Raw genomic sequence first — 19,977 nt, 5'->3', positions numbered from 1 at the left:
AACCACCGCTACCCCACCCCACCCACGCCCGTCTGACCCCTGTCTGTCCTCTGTCTGTCCTTCTGTCCTTAGGGGAGCACTGTGTCCGTGGACGGTTCGTGTGTACCCTTTGGAGCGGCTTGCCGCTCAGCACGGTCCTGCTGCTCACCCTCAGGGTGGGCGCCGACAGCTCACTCCATCTGCTCCCTGATGGGTGCTCTGAGGTTCTGGATGGCAGTTTGTCTAACCCTCCCCGGCTCGGAAGGGCGCCGGGCTTCACCAGGAGACTATTTGCCACTTTTGCCCTGTTGCCAACTAGATTATCCCTTCAGTAACGTGCCTTCCGTCTTTTAGAGCCAGGGCGGCTGGTTTTTCGAAAGCAGGACACCTTATTTTGGTTGAATAGGAGGTTTCTATTTTTATTTCTATTTTTTTCTTTTTTCTTTTTTCTTTTTTTTTTTTTTTCAGAACTGTGGATGGAACCCAGGGGCATTCTACCTCTGAGCTATCCCCCAGCCCTATTTTTTATTCTTTATTTCGAAACAGGGTCTCACTAAGTTGTGGAGTGCCTCACTAAGTAGCTGAGGCTGGTTACGAACCTCGATCCTCCTGTCTCAGTCTCTCAAGTACTGGGATTACACGTGTGTGCTTGGGTAGGAGATTTCTAATATCAGTTTGACATTTATGTTAACCAGCGCCATCAAGTTACATGAGTAAATAAAAACATGACGAAGGGCTAGTGTGGAAAGCTAAGATCCCCAAGGGCGGCGGGCAGTGGTCACTGGGAATCTAGCTGGAATCCAGCAAGACAGGAAGCCAGCGCAGCAGGGCAGGGCGCCCAGCTCTGGCCACCGCCGCCCTCGGGCAGAACCCACTCCTCTCCCACCTCAAGCAGGGCTGTGTGAGGCAAAGGAGAAAGCCCTCTCCCCCATCCGCCAGACACTCCACGTCCTGGCCCCGCACACCTGGCACACATCCTCAATACTGGCCACTTCCAGTCACTTGGGGGAAAGACTCTAAAAGGATTAGAATGAGAATTTTGCTGGAGATTCCGTCACTCCAGGATCAAGGGGGTTTCGTGAAAACTGCTGCTAAGGCAATCGAATAAAACAAAATTCACAGTCAGGACCGGCAGCAACCGCAAGACAGTGCACTTAACTGCGTTTTACCACATGCGTGGCTTACCGACAGGAGTGTTTCTAAAGACTCCAAGAGGTAACTCACATGTGTCCAGTGACTAGAGGGAGCGGCACCGTCCTGGTGGCCCGGCCCTGCAGGAGGAGTGGCAGCTGGCTCTGCAGGGCACGTTCCCAGCACACTCTCGGGTGGGGCTGGGTCTTGATTTTCTTTTCCTCCCGCCTGCCACTACCCAAACCTTAATTGCCAATCGATTATCCTATTTGTCCAGGATTTGGGGCATCTTATAAAGTAGAACCACAAACGCCTGTTTAAGAAACCCACAGTTCCTGGTGGGCGCTGACTCTGTGCCAATCCAGACCAGAATCCAACAGACGCAGCAAGAAAGTGATTACATTGGACTGGAGAGGAGAGGGGTCTGTGCTCCCTGCCGGGGTATGTGCTCCACGGCCTGTGGAGGCCCAGGGCTGGGCTGCCTCTGCTCTGTGATCACCAGCCCCTCTGCCCCGGCTCCCAGTTGCCCAGAAGAGACTGATTCCTGGCAGCCAGTGCCAACCGCATCTGCACTGAACAGAAACCGAAATGGCCAGGGTGAACGGGCCGACAATGAGAAGTCGCTTGTGTATCTGCAGCTCAGATCTAAGACACAGTGCCAGGCTTCCTCGTTCGTGCCTCCCGCGCCTCCCCCGACCCCCAGTTTCAATGCCCGTCTCTGCGCTGCCTCCCCCGGGAGGAAGCCAGGGCAGGAGCCGGGAGGCCCAGCTCAGGGCAGACGTCGTCCCCGGCTCCTTGAGCAGCCGCCTTGGAAAAGGAAGAGGCAAGACATAAAAAAGCAGACGATGAAAATTAAAAGCAGCTCCTCAGAAGACTTCTTTTAAAAAGCTTCCACATAGTGAATACTTACGTAAATTTAAAGTACTACATGTAAGGGGCTAGCACCTTAAATGAACACCTCCAAAACTCTGAAAGGAGCAAAGACGGAACAGGACTCCTTTGATTCTGCTGGCGGTGGTGCTGGGGATTGAACCCAAGGCCTCACACATGCCAGACAAGCGCTCTACCACTGAGCCACACCCCCAGCCTGAATTGGAGCTCCTGACATGTAGTCATGTCTCCCCGGCACCCACCCAGAGCGAGACACAAAGCGCCCGTGTGTCTGCCAGGGCCACCACAGAGCAGGACGCAGACGGCGGCTGGGAGGGGGTCTGGGGGCGCTGGAGGATGGGGGTACACCAGCCCCTGCCTCACAAGTGCCAGGTGTGGGACCTGACCCATGCCGCTCACAGCCCGGGGCAGTCACCATCCTGTCCCTGCTCTTGAGCCTGTTGGTGGGCTGAAGGCTTGTGCCAGAGGAACCTCACCAGCCAGGACCCTCCAAGTTGGGAAACGAGGTCTTTGGGCTAAATGTTAACCCTTTAGATTCCTAAAAACCCAGAGAGGTGACCTGGGAGAGCTAGGGTCACCCATGACCTCAGAGCCCCAGGTCAGGAGGGAGGTCTGGCCCTGCATGTCGTGCAAACACCAGGGCGAGTCCTGGTCCCTTTCCAGGGCCCCTCTGCGGGTGGAAGAACCTCCCAGGAGAGGATGCCCACCCCAGGCGCACACCGTCCAGACTCAGCCCCTCCCAGGAGGGGATGCCCACCCCAGGCGCACACCGTCCAGACTCGGCCCATCTCCCGCAGCCTCTACCGCTCATTCACAACCTCTCCTGTCACGGCGCCCTCCAGGCTCTCACTGTGTCCTGTGCTAAACCCACAGCCACGTTCACAGGGTGGGAGGCCCGGGGGATGCCCTCCCGGGAACTTGGAAAACCTTTTGTTCTGAGCGCTCTGCTTTACAAGATGACCCACCTTACAGCACTGCCTGCTCCAGGAGCAGAGCTGCCAGGATGGAATCCTCCTTGACTGAGTTGCGTACAGGAAACCTGCTTGTGTGGACCAGGCCCCGCCTCTCAGCGCAGATGGCACAGGGGGAGCTCCCGGAGGGAACTTGAGGGGCCGCCACTGCGCCCCCTTGCTCAGTCTTTGAATGGGGTGTGCAGGAGAGGAAGGGAACCCCAAACCACTTGGCACTTTGCGGATATAATCACATCCCCCAGAAGAGGCATTCAGACTCAGATCCCAACGGGGTCCCTCCAGCTTCGGGAACTGGACATTCGGTCCTGTCTCTGGCCCAGAGGCCACCTGGACATGTGTGTGGTCCCTCTTGCCTCTGCTCCTCAAATTCCTGCCCTGGGGCAGGTGTACAGGTTGAGACACTTTTAACTGCAAAAGCAGAACTTTGAGTGTCGGTTCCAGGAGGAATGAGTTTGTATTTGGGGAGGGGGCCCAGCGGGGAATGGCTGAAGGCTATCTCCGGTACCCAGAAGAAGTCAGGGGTCAGGAAGCCCTGGCATGGCTGCCAGCTCTCTCCCTCCCCCTCCTGCAGCCTTCAGAGTACTCAGCATCTCCCTCCCTTCTCTGCCTCTGGGGCGGCCCCTTACCTGGCAGCCCCATGGGAGCAGCCCACCGAGGGCTCCCATGACCCTGAGCTCACATTCAGTCGCCACTGGCTCCAACTCTTAAAAGTTCTCGGAAGCCAGGCGTGGTGGTGGACGCCTGTAATCCCAGGACTTGGGAGGCTGACACCGGAGGATGGTGAGTTTGAGAGCAACCTTGACAATGCAGCGAGGCCCCAAACAATTATCTTATGGAGACCTCGTTTCAAAGTAAAAAGGGCTGCAGGTGTAGCTGGGAGGCGGGACACCCCCCGGGTTCAACCCCAGCACAATGAGGAAGTGTGGTTGGTGAGGCCCCTACCCCAGTGCCATCGCCACGGGGGATGGGGCGGGGGCATCAGAAGCCAGGGCTGCCTGTGCAGGGTCTAGGAATGTGTCCAGACACCGCTTGGTGGAGAGTCCCTGTGTCACGAGAGGTGCTGCAGAGGCAGCCCTCTGGGTCTTGCTCCTAAGTCCCCTTTACAAAGAGGCCCAGGGGACACTTCAGAATGGTCCCCCACCAAGCCAACTTAAGGGTCCGTCACATGGCAACCAGCCTGGGGTCTGGTCAGGGGTGCAGAGCTCTAACAGAAACCCTGCAAGACCTGCCCAGAAACCCTGGGCCTGGGCAGAAGGTCCTTTGCAGCCCAAGTGTGTGCGAGGACCAGGACGCTCTTCCTTCCCAGGAGTCCCTGCTGCAGGGATGCAGTGAGCGAGCTCCCACCCCCAGCCGTGCCCTTTCTTCCAAGGTCAGGGTGGCTCCTCCCCCCACAGCAGCAGGAACAGAGCTGAGTCTGGCTCCTCCAGTCCTGGGAAGCCCCCAGGTTGTGCATCTGGAGTCCTGCTCACTTAAAGTTGGGCGTGAAACAAAACACGGCAAAGGTTATGGCGGGTGTGTGGCTAAGCAGAGATGGCGGGAGGTCTCACCAACGTCGCAGCACTTCAGAGCCAGCCCGGCCAAGTGGAGTGAAGCTGAGCGTGATCCACTCTGTGTGTGTGTGTGTGGGGGGGGGGGTACTGGGGGTGGAACCCAGGGGCTTTTCTACCTCCGGGCTATACTCCCAGACCTATTTCATACTTTATTTGTAAACAGGGTCTCAGTAAGTAGCTGAGGCTGGCTTAGAACCTGTGCGATCCTCCTGTCTCAGCCTCCCAAGCGCGGGGATTACAAGCGTGCGCCACCACACCCAGCCAGCCATTCTTTTCAAACTCCGTCCTTCGCTGGTCGCTCAGCACTGCCCTGAGAGGCAGGTGGCGGCCATGCTGTCGGCCCATTAACAGAATGGTAAACTGAGGCTCTTGAGGTTACAGTTTTGCCCGGGGGGTTGCAGGAAGAGCCAGCGCATGGTGCCCAAGGACAGAACTCCAATCCCAAATCTACCACTCTGCTCAGCATGGTTTCTAGAGGGAGGCAGGTTTGAATATAGACCACGTAACAGGCAGGCGCCTGGGAGTCTGAGATGCCAAGGCACGGCCTGGCCGCCCTCATGCCGTCCTGTGTGAGCTCGTACATCTCTTGGTCCCTTGGTTTCCTGGTGTTGGCGCTTGGCTTGTGGTCGGTACCCAGTGAGCGTCAGCAATCGCATCCTGGGGTCAACGCGAGGCTCCGGGAGAGCGGGGCGCTCACGAGTCTCAGCCGGATGCGGAGCGGGATCAATACCCGGCCCAGGAGCAGCGCTCTGCCTTCTCTGGTCTCATTTAATTCACGGCCCTGCCACTCCAAGCCCATGAACGAGTTGGGGCTGATTTGCCATGCTTACTTAGGACTCCAGCCCCGATCTGCCTCCCGGCTAGATGCGGCAGGAAACCTGCTATCTCCATGCCTTGCCTTTAAATATCATTCCATCTTTAAACTCTCCGTTTTGGGGCAAAGGATTAACAAACTCCTTCTGCATGTTGACAGGCAGGCCCGTACCCTCCTGACCAGGCCGCCTGGGGTCTTCTCTTGCTGTAAGCTGCTGCAGGACTGGGCTCCCACGGTTAATAATGGCCGATCTGGGCTGGGTGCCTCCCGACACCGAGCGCAAGGCTGCCCAGCACCCCATCTTTCAGCCCGGGAGCCTCTGCCTTCCGCTCCACACACCTGGCCCTGCTGAAGGCTCATGCTCAACAGAAGATGCTTGACCACAGGTCAACGGCTCTTCTTTAACCCTTTTCTCTTTTTTCTTTCTCTCCTTTTTCTTTTTCTTTGTTTCCCCCGGGGTACTGGGGATGGAACCCAGGGGCATTCTACCTTTGAGCTACACCCTCAGCCCTATTTTTTATTCTTTATTTTGAAATAGGGTCTGAGTTGCAGAGGGCCTCACTACGTAGCTGTTTGGGAACCACGATCCTCCTGTCTCAGCCTCCCGAATGCTGGGATTACAAGCGTGCGCCACCACGCCCAGCTCTTACTTAACTCTTTAATGAGGGAACTCAAAGGATATCACAACTAGTTCAAAAAAGAAATCAGAAAGCCAGATGTGGTGGTGCCCATCTGCAACCCCAGGACTTGAGAGGTTGAAACAGGAGGAGCGCAGGTTCGAGGCTGGCCTCACCAACTTAGTTCCTTCGCAATTTAGGGAGACCCTGTTTCAAAATAACAATTTTAAAATGGGGGTATAGGTCAGAGGTAGAATGCCCCAGGGTTCAATCCCCAGTGAGAGAGAGAGCAGAGAACCATCCATGACTGTGGAGTAAAGAACGTGGACATGGATTTACCCATGCATACGGTGATATTTTCCACTGCAGACATTCAACGTAATCTTTCTTGCTTATTTAAAATTTCCTTGCAACCTTCCTGTCTTTTGTCAAAAATAGTCTCAAAGAAGGATGGTTCTGGATCGCAGACAAGGCCGGCTAGCCGCGTGGGGCTTGGCAGCTGCAGAGGGTGCAGGAGTGTCAGGTGCCATATGGGCTTCTTGGCTGGAAGACTTCAAAATTCGACTTTTAAATGCCCCAATTAGTTGCTATGCTAAGGACAGGAAGCCAAGCACACCCAAAAACAAAACCTCTTGCTTTCATTCACCTGCGATCCTTATAAATTTGGGTGAATTTCTCTCATCTCAGTCTCCAGAATATTCCAAGGCTCCTGTATGGCTGGGACCCTGAGAGCCAGGTCAGCCCCAAGAGGGCTTTGTAAACCCCGGCTCCGGGAGCCAAGGAGCCTCCTCCTCAACTGCGCCCTCAGACAGAGCGGGGCACTGAGGCTCCGTGGAGAGGGGCGGAGCCTCCCGAGACCTTTGCACTGAGCTCTGTTGCCCTGGAAAGGAAAGACTAGTTATCAAAGTTACTGAATTTGGGGAGGAAGGAGAGTGACAGTAAAAATCAGATCTTTTAAAATGATTTCGTTTCAGTTTGTGAAAAGTCTACCACATCCTTAAGGATTACTGTACCAACAGCTTAAAAAAAAGAAATAGAAGGCCAGGCATGGTGGTTCACACACATAATCCCAGCATTTGGGAGACTGAGACAGGAGGATCATGGTTCATGGACAGCCTACTTAGTGAGGCCCTTTGCGACTCAGTGAGACCCTGTTTCAAAAAAGTAAATAAATAAATAAGGCTGTGGGTGTAGCTCAGAGATAGAATGCCCCTGGGTTACATTCCCAGTACTCCAAAAAAAAAGGAAAAAGGAAAAAAAGAAAAAGAGGGGACATCCTCAAGGACCAGAAAATTCAAACATTAAAACCACATCAGTAATGCCGCACACAAAAGCAATTCCCCATCCCTTCCTCAACCCTCTGTGATTAATTCGGCATGTCTCGAGCTAGCAGTCTCCTGACACTGTTTATCAACCTATGGGAGTGCTGGAACTCCTGGCCGGCCTGCTGAGTGGTCCAGGGGAGGCGTCCAGAGCCTTTCTGGGAGCCTGCATCTTGGGGTTCGGGATTTGAGGAGCACAGTGCCATCCTTTTCTGCAGCTCTCAGAGCTTCCTAGATGAAAACACAAAACGCAGGCTCTGACTGGTTGTGGGATGTCAGAACAAGTGTCAGAGCCCAGCTGAACCCCTGGGAGAGAATCGCCACCCCTTCTTTGGTCCATTTCATAGAACATAAAAATGTAGCTTGCCCAGAATCAAAGCAAGAAGCAGGGAGGCGGGGTGCCCACCGGGCAGTGGTCCTGCACCCTGGCCCCCTGCTGCTGCAGGGGAGCTGCATCTATGCAGAGGGGCCCAGGCCTAAGCCACTGCCCCCAGGCCACTGGGGGAGCCTGAGATTCCTCACGGGTTTCCCCACCCACTGAGGTGCTGCTGACCCGCTGCCCCAAGAGGCTGTGCAGGTTTTGCCAAGTGTGACTGGAAGTAGTGCAGCTTTGAGGTCAACCCCTCTGGGCTCTGAGGGACTGGGACAGGACACTGCTGGCCACGTGGCGAGCCCAGAAGTGGACCAGGAAGGTGGCTACTGTCACGGTCCAGATGTGGCCAGGGCTGACAGGGACAGCAGCCTCAGAGGGGGCAGGCGCCATTAACAGCAGTGCAGACAGACGCCGCCGGCCGGATCTCACTGCCCGTCACCCACAGAAGAGTCAGAAGGGCCAGACATGAACAGCGCGGTTAGTCACAGAAAGGCTGAGTTCAGGGTGGGGTCTGTTCTCTGTACCTCACTGTCTCTAAGTGAAGGAGAAGCAAACTAATCTTAGCTATAAAAGAATTGATGTGATGTTCATAGACAAATAACCATCTTCTCAGGTGTGCGCCTCACCTGAGAAGCAACGGGACGGGGCTGCTTAGCGGGTATTTGCAGGAGTGGGCAAGGGGAATGTCGAAGGCAAACATCCGTCACGATGAAATGGGGCTTTGGCGTGGACTCTCCGGTGCGTCACCCCTTGTCTGCAGAGAAGTCCCAAGACCCCCAGCAGATGCCGGAAGCTGCAGTTCTACCTGGAGGTGGTTGTCGATAATGTTTTCTTGAACACGTATACAGAGCTATGATAAAGTCTAATTTATAAATGAGGGACTGAAAGATATCAGCATAATAAACGCGTAATAAAGCAGAGCGACGGCTGCACTGCGTAAAGTGAGGGTCACTTGAACGCACCGCAGTCAGCCCGATGGACAAGACACTGAGCACCTAACGGGCGGGCGGTGCATACAGCGTGGACACCTTGGACAGAGGGACGAGATTCCATCACACTTCTCAGAACAGCATTTACTTAAAAACTGATGGTTTATTTCTGGGATTTTCTATTTAATACTTTCAGACTCTGTTTGACTGTAGGTAGCTGACCCTATGGAAAGGACATCATTAATAAGGGGGGGGGGCTGATGTACTTTAAATCCTCCCCCCTGAGAGGGATTCCTGGGGCCAGAACTCACGTCTGAACCCCAGAAGAGACATGCTGATTAAAGCTGGTTTTTCTCCCGCTGCCCAGGCTGGCTGTGAGGCCCGTGCTCTAGGCCCTGGGTGTGGCGTGTGTTCTCCTGGGTCTCCTGGGTCACCAGCAGCCCCCCCCCCCCCGCCCCCGCTGTTTTGCTGCCATTTTGAGCCTTCTCTTTGATTTTGTCACTCAGCCTCAGTCCCGACTCCAGATCTAAAAAGGCAATCCTTTGTTAGGTTAATGAACTAAAATGTGCTTTTTAACATCACAACCCTGCAAGGTAATTGGAGACTCACTGAGACAAGGGACAAGGTAGCACTGAGGCTCACACATGTGCCATGCGGCGGCAAGGTCACCGCGGCTGTGCCCAGGCAGAGGATAACCCAGCTTCCATAGCGCTTTCCCTGAACAAGAGAAAAAAGTTTTTCACGACCACATAAATCAACCAAATGAAAAGATGTACATGTGACATCCCAGTGCCCACGGTTATGGTTTTCCTTTTTAAAATAAACCTTCAGGTCAGCACAGAGAGGAAACGCAAGCAACCTGACGTCGCCATGGTAACTGGCTGCCCTCTCTGTTTTGTAGGTGGTTTTCAGCAAGTACTGCAACTCCAGTGACATCATGGACCTGTTCTGCATCGCCACTGGCCTGCCTCGGTGAGTGCTGCTCGGGTCTGTGGAGTACCGGCTGCCTGGGCAGGGTACCCGGGAAAGAAGCCTACTCCAGTGGGCCCTGCAGAAGGGAGGCTCCACCCCCAGCAGAGTCCTTATTCATTTGCTTTGGAGAAAGGAGAATGGTTAGCCAGGGCGGGCGTGGTGGCCCACACTTGTAATCCCCGCGCTTGGGAGGCGGAGACAGGAGGATCGCGCAGGTTCGAAGCCAGCCGCGCTGGCTTAAGAGACCCTGTTTCCAAATAAAAATATAAAATAGGTCTGGGAGTGTAGCCCAGAGGTAGAAGGGCTTCCAGGAACCCCAGCACCACCAAAAAAAAGAAGAAGAAGGATGGTTGTGTTCGAGTTTGGTTCCCAGCCCGAGTCATTCTAAGCCCCTTTCTGTCTTGGGCTTGTCACAGATCAGCGTTTGGCATTAGACTCACTTCAAAACGAGTGGGAAGACCAGTTTTCCACCTTCTAGAGTCCTTGGGATTCTCTAAGCATTTTTTACCTAAAATAAGCAAATTAATTTTTAAATTACAGGTTGAGCATCCCTAATCCAAAAATCTAAAATCCAAAATTTTCTAAAATCTGAAACATTGTGAGCATCCGGGTGACCCCACCATAGAAAACTGCACACCTGACTTCATGTGACAGGTCACTGTCAAAATGCAAACTCCGCTGGGCATGGCGGCTCTTGCCTGTAATCCTAGCACCTGAGACAGGAGGAACGCAGTTCTGTGGCCAACCTTGGCAACTTTGTAAGGCCCTCCGCAACTTAGACTCTGTTTCAAAAATAAAAAATAAAATAGGGCTGGGGGTGTAGCTCAGGGATAGAATGCCCCTAGATTCAATCCCCAGTAACACACACACACACACCACACTAGACTCACTAAAAATATCGTATAAAATTATCTCAAATATCAAATAAAATCTTGTTTTCTAAAATAGAAAATTTGTATATAGAAACAAATCCATTTTATGTCTAAACTTGGATCCCCTACCCAAGATACCTTACTACATATGCACAAGCGTCCCCAAATCTGAAAAATTCCAAAATCTGAAACATTTCTGGTGTCTAGCATTTCGGAGGAGTGAGCAGCCCGTGTCAGCACCGCACTGACTATGAAGGTTCGAGCAGTAGCACTGCACAGTCGTCAGCTAAACCTAGGATCAGCTCATGGACTCATCTACATGTCAGTTTCTGTTTCACCAGTTTTGGGTTTTTTTTTTTTTTTTTTCATTCTCTCAACTCAATAAATTAGACTTGCTCCAATTCCCACTTTAAATTATTTAAAATTCCACAGGCACTTAAAAACACAGTGCACTTGGCCACTGCGTTTTATCTGCAAATGGAGGGACGAGCTGTCACCCCTGCCGTCCTCAGTGTCCTTGAACGTCTGGCCCCCAGTCCTCCAGTCTTGGTTCCTCCGGGGCTCCCGCCCCCCTTGAGACTCAAGTGTCCGTGTGCAGGCTCTGGGGGATCACTGATGTGGGTGTGTCTTTCAGGAACACGACCATCTCCCTCCTAACCACAGATGACGCTATGGTCTCCATCGACCCCACCATGCCTGCAAATTCAGAACGGTAAGAAGCTCACATCCGTGTGTGCGTTCGGTGTGCCCATGGTGTGTCTGAGGCTTTTGCCTGCCCTGGAAGGATGTTCTGTGGGCTTTTGAAAAATTGCCTACTGCTGGGCGTGGTGGCACAAGCTTGTAATCCCGGTACTTGAGAGGCTGAGACAGGAGGATCGTGGTTCGTGGCCAGCCTCAGCTACTGAGTGAGGCCCTCTGCAATTTAGTGAGACCCTGTTTGAAAATAAAGATTAAAAAAATAGGGCTGAGGTGGAGCTTGGAGGTAGAATGCTCCTGGGTTAAATCCCCAGTACCACATAACACACACAAAAATTGACTACTGCAGGAAAGTCTGAATTCTAAGCTGAGATGGAAGCAGGGGAGAAGGGAGGAAGGAGAAGGATGGGTTGAGAACTGAAGCCTTGTGAGGAGGCATGTGCAGATGGGGAAACTGAGGCACATATGTCGGGGCCACAAGCAGAAGCACCAGGCCCTGGGATCCCTGCCTCAACCTCAAGAAAGGGGCTGCAAGGGATGTGCCAACCACAGCCCTGGGGTGCATTGAGCTTATACCCACTTGGGGTCGACTGAAGCATTCCTTGGACAGAAGGAAGAAGGAGGCTAGGGTGCAGAAGGAGCAGGGACCAGGAGGCCTAGAAATTTTGACAGGAGCCAGCTCTTTTACACCATGAAAATCTGTAGCATCGGCTGTGTGTGGCCCAGGATGGACACAGAGCAGGACCCTGGAGCCAGTGGCAGGCACCTTGCCAGGTGACCTGCAGTCCCCAGCTAAGCCCGGCAGAACTTCAGTTGCGCTCTTGAGATCAGGGGGAGAAGGGAAGATGTTGGGTGCAGGGTCCCCTCTCTGGGTCCTCTGCTCCTCACTGATCAGGTACTCAAGGCACTCGGTGGAGATTGTGGGGACTTTTGTCTTTCTAGTGATTAGGGTGTCCAACCTGATGGGCTCGTGGCCAGCCCCGAGCCCAGGCTTAGCACGTGCCAGGCCGACCCTCGGATGTCCTGTGCTGCCTCATCTAGCATTGAGGTACTTGGATCCCGCTGATGGGGTGGGCTGGGACCTCCACCTGGAGCCCTGAAGGTGTGCCCTACCTAAGGTGTGCGCACCTGACTGCCGGCACCCTGCAGCCTTTCCCCTCCCTCCAACCCTCAGAAGTCTGCTGTCTGGGCCATCAAGGTCCCGGTGGGCATGGCTGCTGGTCCTGTCACCGCACGGTCTCTGCCAGGCCTCTTCCACCTGCAGCTGGACCATCAGTCTCCCCTCCGATCCTAACCCTCCACACAGCTCCCTGTAGACTCCAGGGGAGTCGTGTGCAGCCCAGCCCAGCCCTCCTGACCCAAATCTCCCTCTAAAAGAGGGTCTGCGAGTAGCCCATCACCCCGACACCCTGAGGACTAAAACTGTCTCCCTGGAGGGGTTCTCTCACCAGCGCAGGTTGGTCCCTGGTTGGACAGAGCAGCGTTGCGTTTTCCTGCACGCGGTTAAAACAGGCTGTCTGCGGGGGCTTGCACACCCGCAGGCATCAGCCGCTTGCCTTGACCTGCCTACCCACCTAAGGAGTCCCCAGGGGCCTCCTTAACCAGAAGTACATCAGACACACCAGACAAAAGCCCTCGGGCCTCCGAGTCGGGAACAAGCGCCTTCTGTACTTGTGGAATGCCAAAGTACTTTTCTGATACACAGAGGGAGGCAGGTGGATTCGGTGGATGTGGACAGGTATACGGCGGGTGTGGAAATAGATAATACAGTCGCAGGTGTGCATGGATATGGAGAGAGAGAATGAGCTGTGGTCCGAGATCTGACGTGGATATGCACATCCCTACCTGGAATGCTGGCTCCCTGGATGTGAATGCAGATATAGACAGCGCAAGTCTGGCCGTGCGTTTAGGAGCGGAGCTGGGTGGCGCAGAGCTTGGGGCAGAGAGGGAGATAAGGTGCGTGTGGATGTGGATGGGGACGGAGACGGGTGGGTATGAGAACACAGGCCGTCGGACCTCTCACTAAACAGAGTTTAAAGCTGTGGGCAGCGCAGGCCAGCGCCTTGCCATTCCCCAGGCGGTCCCCGCGCCCTCCTGAATGCCGTCCCATCTGTCTCTCTTCCCGTTTCCTTGACACCCCTGAGTGTAGGTCTGGCCTCCTGGGCGGCAGTCGCTGCTGTGACTCCGGTCTCCCTGCCTCCAGCCTGCCTCACACAGGGCTCACGGGCTCTCCTTCTTCACGGTCTGGGCCCCGGCATATCGGTGGTCCCTCAGCTGCCCTTACTCAGCCCCGGGAGACTGAGTACCCGCAGCACCCTGAGTACCCACAGTGCCCTTGCCTGAGTACTCGCAGGGCTCTGAGTACCCACAATGTCCTTCCCTGAGTACCCACGATGCCCTTCCCTGAGTACCCACAATGTCCTTCCCTGAGTACCCACGATGCCCTTCCCTGAGTACCCGCAGCGCCCGGCTGTCGCTGTCACCATAGCGGCCTGTTTACCTGAAAGGATCTAGCCGCCCCTCTGGCATTTTCCCAGCCCCGCGGCGCTGTCGCCTTGTCAGGGAGCATTCTCGGCCTTGCTCCTGCTTTACATGCAGCTCCTAAAGGAGGAGGCCCGTGGTAGGCGCTCAGTACAGGTGTCCCAAGTGGAGGACAGAGCAGACGAGCCCCTTCCCCACTGCCAGGACACAGCAGTCTACACTGTATTTGCCAGGCACTCGGGTTTAACCGGGTTTTATTTGGTCCCAGCAATTCTCAGCCAGAGCCAATTCTGTCCCCAGGGACACGGAGCAGTGCCTGGTGGCCTTTCTGCTGGTGGCAGCTGGGGAAATGGGATGATACCGGCCTCCTGCGGAGCCCGGGCACTGCTCCACACCCGGGGACACAGGACACTGCACCCAGGCAGCTCTCTGGCCCGGATTGTCCATCCACAGGGACATTCAGCTGCCTGGGTGAGCCCTGTCCCCAGTGCTCTCCTTAACTGCAGGGGTCCCACCGGCGATCGCCTGGCAGGTCTCACACCCAGCAGTGTCAGGATGCCGGGAAGCTCCCTCGAGCTCAGCCCCCTCGTCCCTGTCCCCTGCCTCAGGGTCTGACTCCCACTTCCCAGGGACACTGCTGTTCTCACCCTCGGGGTTTTTTTCTGAACCCACTTCCTCTGGCCTTGCTACCCTTCTCTCTGTTTGAAACTCCTCCTCTCCTTCGGCTTCTCCCTGACCCTGGTCTACCTTCTGCTCTCGGGCCTGTTAAACACAGCTCTTCTCTGAGCCAGGCACAGTGGTACATGCTTGTAATCCCAGAATTTGGGAGGCTGAGACAGGAGGATCGCGGTTCTCCGACAGCCTCGGCTACTTAGTGAGGCCCTTTGCAACTCAGTGAGACCCCGTTTCAAAATAAAGAATAAATACTAGGGCTGAGGGTATAGCTCGGAAGTAGAATGCCCCTGGGTTCCGTCCCCAGTACTGCAAAAAAAAAAAAAAAAAAAAAAAAAAAGGCTGTCCTCAGACGGCTGGAACTTGGCTGGCCTCGCTCCCCTCTGCCCTCCCCGCCCCCCAGGCCTTGCCTGCATCTGTCCCACCCCAGCTCTGAGTGCAGCAGGCACCTCGTTGTCCTCTCTACCTGTCTATGACAGAGCCGGGAAGCTGGCTGTGCGTTGAGAGGGGTGCCAGAGGTCTGCGTGGTGGCTGCTCGAGGCTCCGCCTTGCACTGGACCACACGGGGCCTGACCATCATCCCAGCCTCCACGGAGGGGACCAGCTGCTGTTTGCGCTCTGATGCCCCTGTCCGATGTCATAAAGATGCGCATCCGCCCGCACACCCTGCCAGCTCAGAGGAAACTAGGTCAGCTCAACGGTGGCTTCAGCCCTGCGCTCGTTACAGCCACCTGGAGTCCTTTAAGAGGCCCTGCTTGGCGCCCAGACTCCTCCTCTGACCCAATAATCCAGATTTTCCAAGCTGCTCAGGCAGTTCCAGCAGGCAGTCCGAGGTGAGAAGCCCTGATCTAGTGAGAAATCTCACAGGCAGGTGCCCGGCTCTCCCATGACCGAAAGTCCTGTCCAGCAGGCCAGGCCCTGCCCTTCTCAGAAGGTGCTGGAAAGGCTTTGTTTCTTCCTGGCCAACAACAGCCACCTTCCTGCCCGCTCAGGCAGCACGCCTGCCTGTGGGCGGACTCCCCCGCTGGCTGGTGCAGACCACCTGCTAGATTCTTCCTCTTTAACGCCCACAGGGTGAGCTCTGCGTGAAATCTCTTGACCGACCACCTCCATCCTGCTAGAGATAGTGCCCCACTGTACTCTTACAGCTCAACGCTGGGGCTCCCTCCTGCCCCCCATTTGAAACCCAAATCTTCCATCTAAGCCCCCTCTCAGCCAGGCGTGGTAGCATTAGGAAGGCGGAGACACAGCCTCAGCTACTTAGTGAGGCCCTCCACAACTCAGTGAGACCCTGTTTCAAAATAAAGAATAAAAATAGGGCAGGGGGTGTAACTTGGAGGTAGAATATACCTGGGTTCCATCCCCAGACCCGCAAAAACAATCAAACAAAAATTATGTGAGAAGAACTGGGGCAGAGTGTACAGAGGAGCAGGCCAGAAAGACACAGCTTGTCTAGGGCATGACAGCAATGCGCCTCTTGCGTCTGGTTTTAGAAGTCATGGGACGAATCACTCTCCACCGAAGCTGTGGGACGAATCACACCCCACTGGATGAAGAGGCCACAGGTGCAGGGTGGCCTGTGTGGCCATCCCACGGCTCAGGTGCAATGCCTCCTAGATTCCCGATGGCTCCAGGCCGCCGCCTCCTCCTCCTCCTCCTCCTCCTCCTCCTCCTCCTCCTCCTCCCCGTGCTTTAGAAGAGGACTAGAAAGGAGCCAGGCGTGGTGGTGCACGCCTTTAATCCCAGTACGAGGGAGGCTGAGAATCCCAAGTTTGCGGCCAGCCTCAGCAACTTAGTGAGATCCTGTTTTAGAATAAAAAGTAAGAGTTCTGGGGGTGTAGCTCAGAGGTAGAACACCCCTGGGTTCAATCCCTAGTACCAAATAAAGAGGACTAGAGCCCAGGCAGACTGTAAAAAAGACACAGGCAGCAGATGTCCAGGGCAAGCTCATCCTTCCAAAGAGGAAAGTCTTTTCTAACATTATCCAGGAGAAGGGGGACGAAGGTGCGGGTCAGACGGGCTGAAAGCTAATCCCGTGGCAGAGGTGATGCAACTGGCCCTGGGGGGCATCTCTGCTGTTCAGAGTCCAAGGACTCAAGAGGAACCAGGGCCAGGACTGCTCTCGAGTGTCAAGAAACGCAGCCTGGCGGGCCTTGGTCCGAGCGCCAGAAAGGCTCACAGCTCCTGGTGTGCTCCACGGTGTCCGCATCGCCGTTCAGGTCCTCCCGCCTCTGGGTGGCCCGGCCACAGAGACATGGTCCAGCACTGGTGCAGTCAGAAGGGCCTGGGAGGCAGGTTCACCGCAGCGACAGAGGCTCTCTGCCGACCGTCAGGGCCAGGGGGTGTCCCGGGATCTCCTACCGGGATCTCACTCCCACAAACTAGAGTCCGGGTGTTTACCATCCCGCCCTGCCCAGCACCTGCACTTTTCTATGCCCCTTGCCACCCCCTGCCACCTCCCACAGTAATCTTAGAGGCTGAGGGACAAGAAGGAGGAGAGGAAAAAAAGAAAGCCTTGTTAGCCCCTCAGCAGAAGCAGAGGAGGGCCCTTCCTGCTGCCCAGCGGGGCCCTGGGCTCCCCCACCACCACGCTGCCCCTCTGCAGAGAGCCAGAGGTGCTGAGCACAGGAGGAGGAAGGAGAGGACGGGGAGGACATGGCCTGCCTCCGCTTCTCACCTCCCCGCCCGGCGGGGCCTGACGCGTGGCTCAGAGCATGCGCCCCGGGCCAGAGCCCAGCCCTCGCTCATCCCGGGGCTGTCAGCGAGCCGCCTGGCCTCACTCGGGGCCACTCTTCACACTCACACGGTCCTGCAGATGACACTTTCTGGACCTAAAGGGGCCCACGCAGTCTCGGCAGAGAAAGGGACTCACCTGCTTTTAACACAGCCCTGGCGCAGGACTTGAAGGAGCCCTGCAGGTGTAGATTTGCTGCCGCTGCTGGGGAGGCGAGGGCTGGAATCCCACTGGCCCTCAGGCCTTGCCCCGCCAGGCACCGTGAACAGGGTAGGGGGCTGTCCCTTTCTTCTCCAGAAATGGCCTCATTCTTTCTACACAACAGTATGATATACTTTGTCTTCATCAAATTAGTGGCTAAAGGAGGCTCACAGAGTGGCTGCTTTAATGGAGATTCACACATGGCAGCCTAAGCAAAAGGCGTTTCTCTCTTAGAGGCCGAGGCTGGGGTGCCTCCACGGCCAGTGCCTCTTCCTGGAGAATAGACTAATCCTTCCTGCTTTGTCCTTCTCTCGTGGAGGAGAGCTCTCTGGCCCTTACACACTTCCAAAGTCACAAAGTCCACTGACAGGGTCCCCACCCTGATGACCTCATCCAAACTCAGGCACCCACCAGTGCCTCACCTGCCAACACCATCACATCAGGATTAGGGCTTCAGCATGAACCCGGGTTCGGGGTTACACGCACGTGTAGCGCTGTGTCATCGTCCCCTGGAGAGATGCAGGAGTGGTCCTGGTGCCGAGTCTTCCTGGTCAAAAGCTTGCTGCCAGCCTCAACCTGGCCGTGGAATCCGGTGCCCAGGGACACAAGCGTTTCAGTCTTGTTCACTGTGATATCGTAAGCACCCAGCAAAACAGGGAAGGAAGGAAGGAAGGAAGGAAGGAAGGAAGGAAGGAAGGAAGGAAGGAAGGAAGGAAGGCTGTCTGACCCTGTCCCACACGCTGGCATTTCATCTCTATCCGTGGGTTCCTAAATGAAGGACCGCATAGTAGGAACTTGAGCCGGTTGCCGTTGCTTTCTGAGTGGTGGCAGTCCAGCCCACGCCCCAGTGACACCTGGAGGTACTGGGTTAGATTTCCAGACCAGTGTTCCTGCTGTCTGGGTTAAATTTCCCCAAACTGCGGGTAAAAATTAGCATCTCAACTACAGTAACATCTGCATGCCCATGTGCACAGCAGCGCAACTCTCAATAGCCAAAATACAGAACCAACCCAGGTCTCCTTCAACAGATGAAGGGGATTGCAAAACTATGGGATTGCACACAATGGAATTCTACTCAGCTATAAAGAAGAACAAAATCATGTCATTCGCAAGAAGATGGAGAGACCTGGAGAACAGTATGTTAAGTGAGATCAGCCGAGCACAGAAAGAGAAGGGACATATGTTTCCTCTAATATGCCCAAACTAGGGAGTATTAGGGATACCAGAGGGACTCCAGATAATGAAGGAGAAACCTCAGCAGAGCCAGAAAGGAGGGGAGGGGAGGAAGAAGGCTGAGGTTGATTAATGGAAAAACCGCCTATGACTATGTGTAGACCTGTGAATGGGGGAGGGGCACCAGGTACTGTGTGAACGTATGCCATTATCAACAGGGTATGCCATTATCAACAGGATCCTCACTATGATGTGAGACTGTAGTGTACCAATAAAAAAAAATTAAAACAGTAGCATCTCCCTTGAGGCCAGCTCCTCCGCGTTGCTTTCCCAGCCCCGCCGGCCATCGCTGGTGACTGTCTTGGGCTGGTTTCACTGGCTCCAGGGTCCCGCTCAGCCCTCACTGTATTGCCAGCATCCTCTGCCCAGCCCCTCTGGGTCTTGAGATTACTGTGGCGACATTCCCAAGACACCGATGTGTTTTCAGCGGAGTTGCAGGCTCCGTCCTCTCCTGCCCATCACAGGTGTGGTCACCATGAGCTCAACACAGCAAACGAGAAGGAACTGATGTCCAGGTGTGGGGAGGGGCTTAGGTAGGCAGTGATGTCAGAATCTGCTGGTCCCAACCTGGTAGCAAACCTTCTTTTTTTTCTTTTTTTTTTAACTGGAAATTGAACTCAGGGGCATTCTTTACCTTTTGTTTTAAAACAGGATCTCGCTGGGTTGCTGAGGTCTCCCTAAGTTGCCGAGGCTGATCTTGAACCTCTGATCCTCCGGTCTCTGTCTCTCGAGTACTGAGATCACAGGTGTGCACCACCGAGCCTGGACGTACTGAACCTTTGATCAGTAGTAGTGCCATTGACAGAATGTGTTTCATTGACCAAATGTGAACATCAGAAAGAAAATTCACCCCCTGAATGATATAATTAGAATATTTATAATTTGTCTGAAAGAGGAAGCACAGAACAGCCAAGGAGAGTAATTTAAAAGGAAGGAGGCTGGGGCTGCAGCTCAGGGGCAGAGCACGTGCTTGGCATGCATACGGCCTAACCCACAGACTTCTAGTTCTCCCGCTTGCTTCTCTCCCGTGCCAGACATGCAGCAAGTGTCTTTGATGGGTTCTCACAGTGGCACTCTCTCCTCTTTTGCAGAACTCCCTACAAAGTGAGGCCTGTGGCTGTCAAGCAACTGTCTGGTAAGGCCCTGCTATCATTTTTTGAAATCAAAACAGAAATAGAGTTCAAGCCTGCCTCTGTGATGGTGTGTGTGTGTTACCGGGGATGGAACCCAGGGGTATTCTACCTCCGAGCTATACCCCCAACCCTATTCTATTTTTTATTTGGAAACAGGATTTCACTGAGTTGCAGAGGGCCTTGCTTCAATTGCTGAGACTGGCAGCAAACCTGTGATCCTCCTGTCTGGGCCTCTCAAGTACTGGATGATAGGCGCAAGCCACCACCCCTGGCTTGTGATAGAATATATATGTATTGGTTAAACTTTTGAATTGACAGCCTGCTGTGGTCACAGAGTCTGAAACCTTTTGCTTCCATGGAGACTTCTCTTCTGAGTCCCCACTCTGCCCTGAGGGCTCAGCAGGGG

The 19,977-nt window shown here is 54.7% G+C and overlaps 1 protein-coding gene across 1 annotated transcript in view; it reads left to right on the top strand.

The window, feature by feature from the left end:
* The window catches only part of PDE9A (phosphodiesterase 9A), a gene marked incomplete at both ends in the record, with an annotated part of 123,719 nt that overhangs the window by 19,516 nt on the left and 84,226 nt on the right, over window positions 1-19,977 (top strand). Inside the window, 3 exons of the mRNA XM_080696059.1 lie at window positions 9,479-9,549; window positions 11,056-11,133; window positions 19,530-19,573. Of these exons, the coding sequence (XP_080552185.1) occupies window positions 9,479-9,549; window positions 11,056-11,133; window positions 19,530-19,573 (193 nt within the window). The remainder of the gene's footprint in view (window positions 1-9,478; window positions 9,550-11,055; window positions 11,134-19,529; window positions 19,574-19,977) is intronic.

This window comes from Muscardinus avellanarius (assembly GCF_963383645.1).
Source record: "Muscardinus avellanarius genome assembly, chromosome: 5".
Classification (NCBI taxonomy): domain Eukaryota; kingdom Metazoa; phylum Chordata; class Mammalia; order Rodentia; family Gliridae; genus Muscardinus; species Muscardinus avellanarius.
This window is presented reverse-complemented; position numbering and strand designations above follow the sequence as displayed.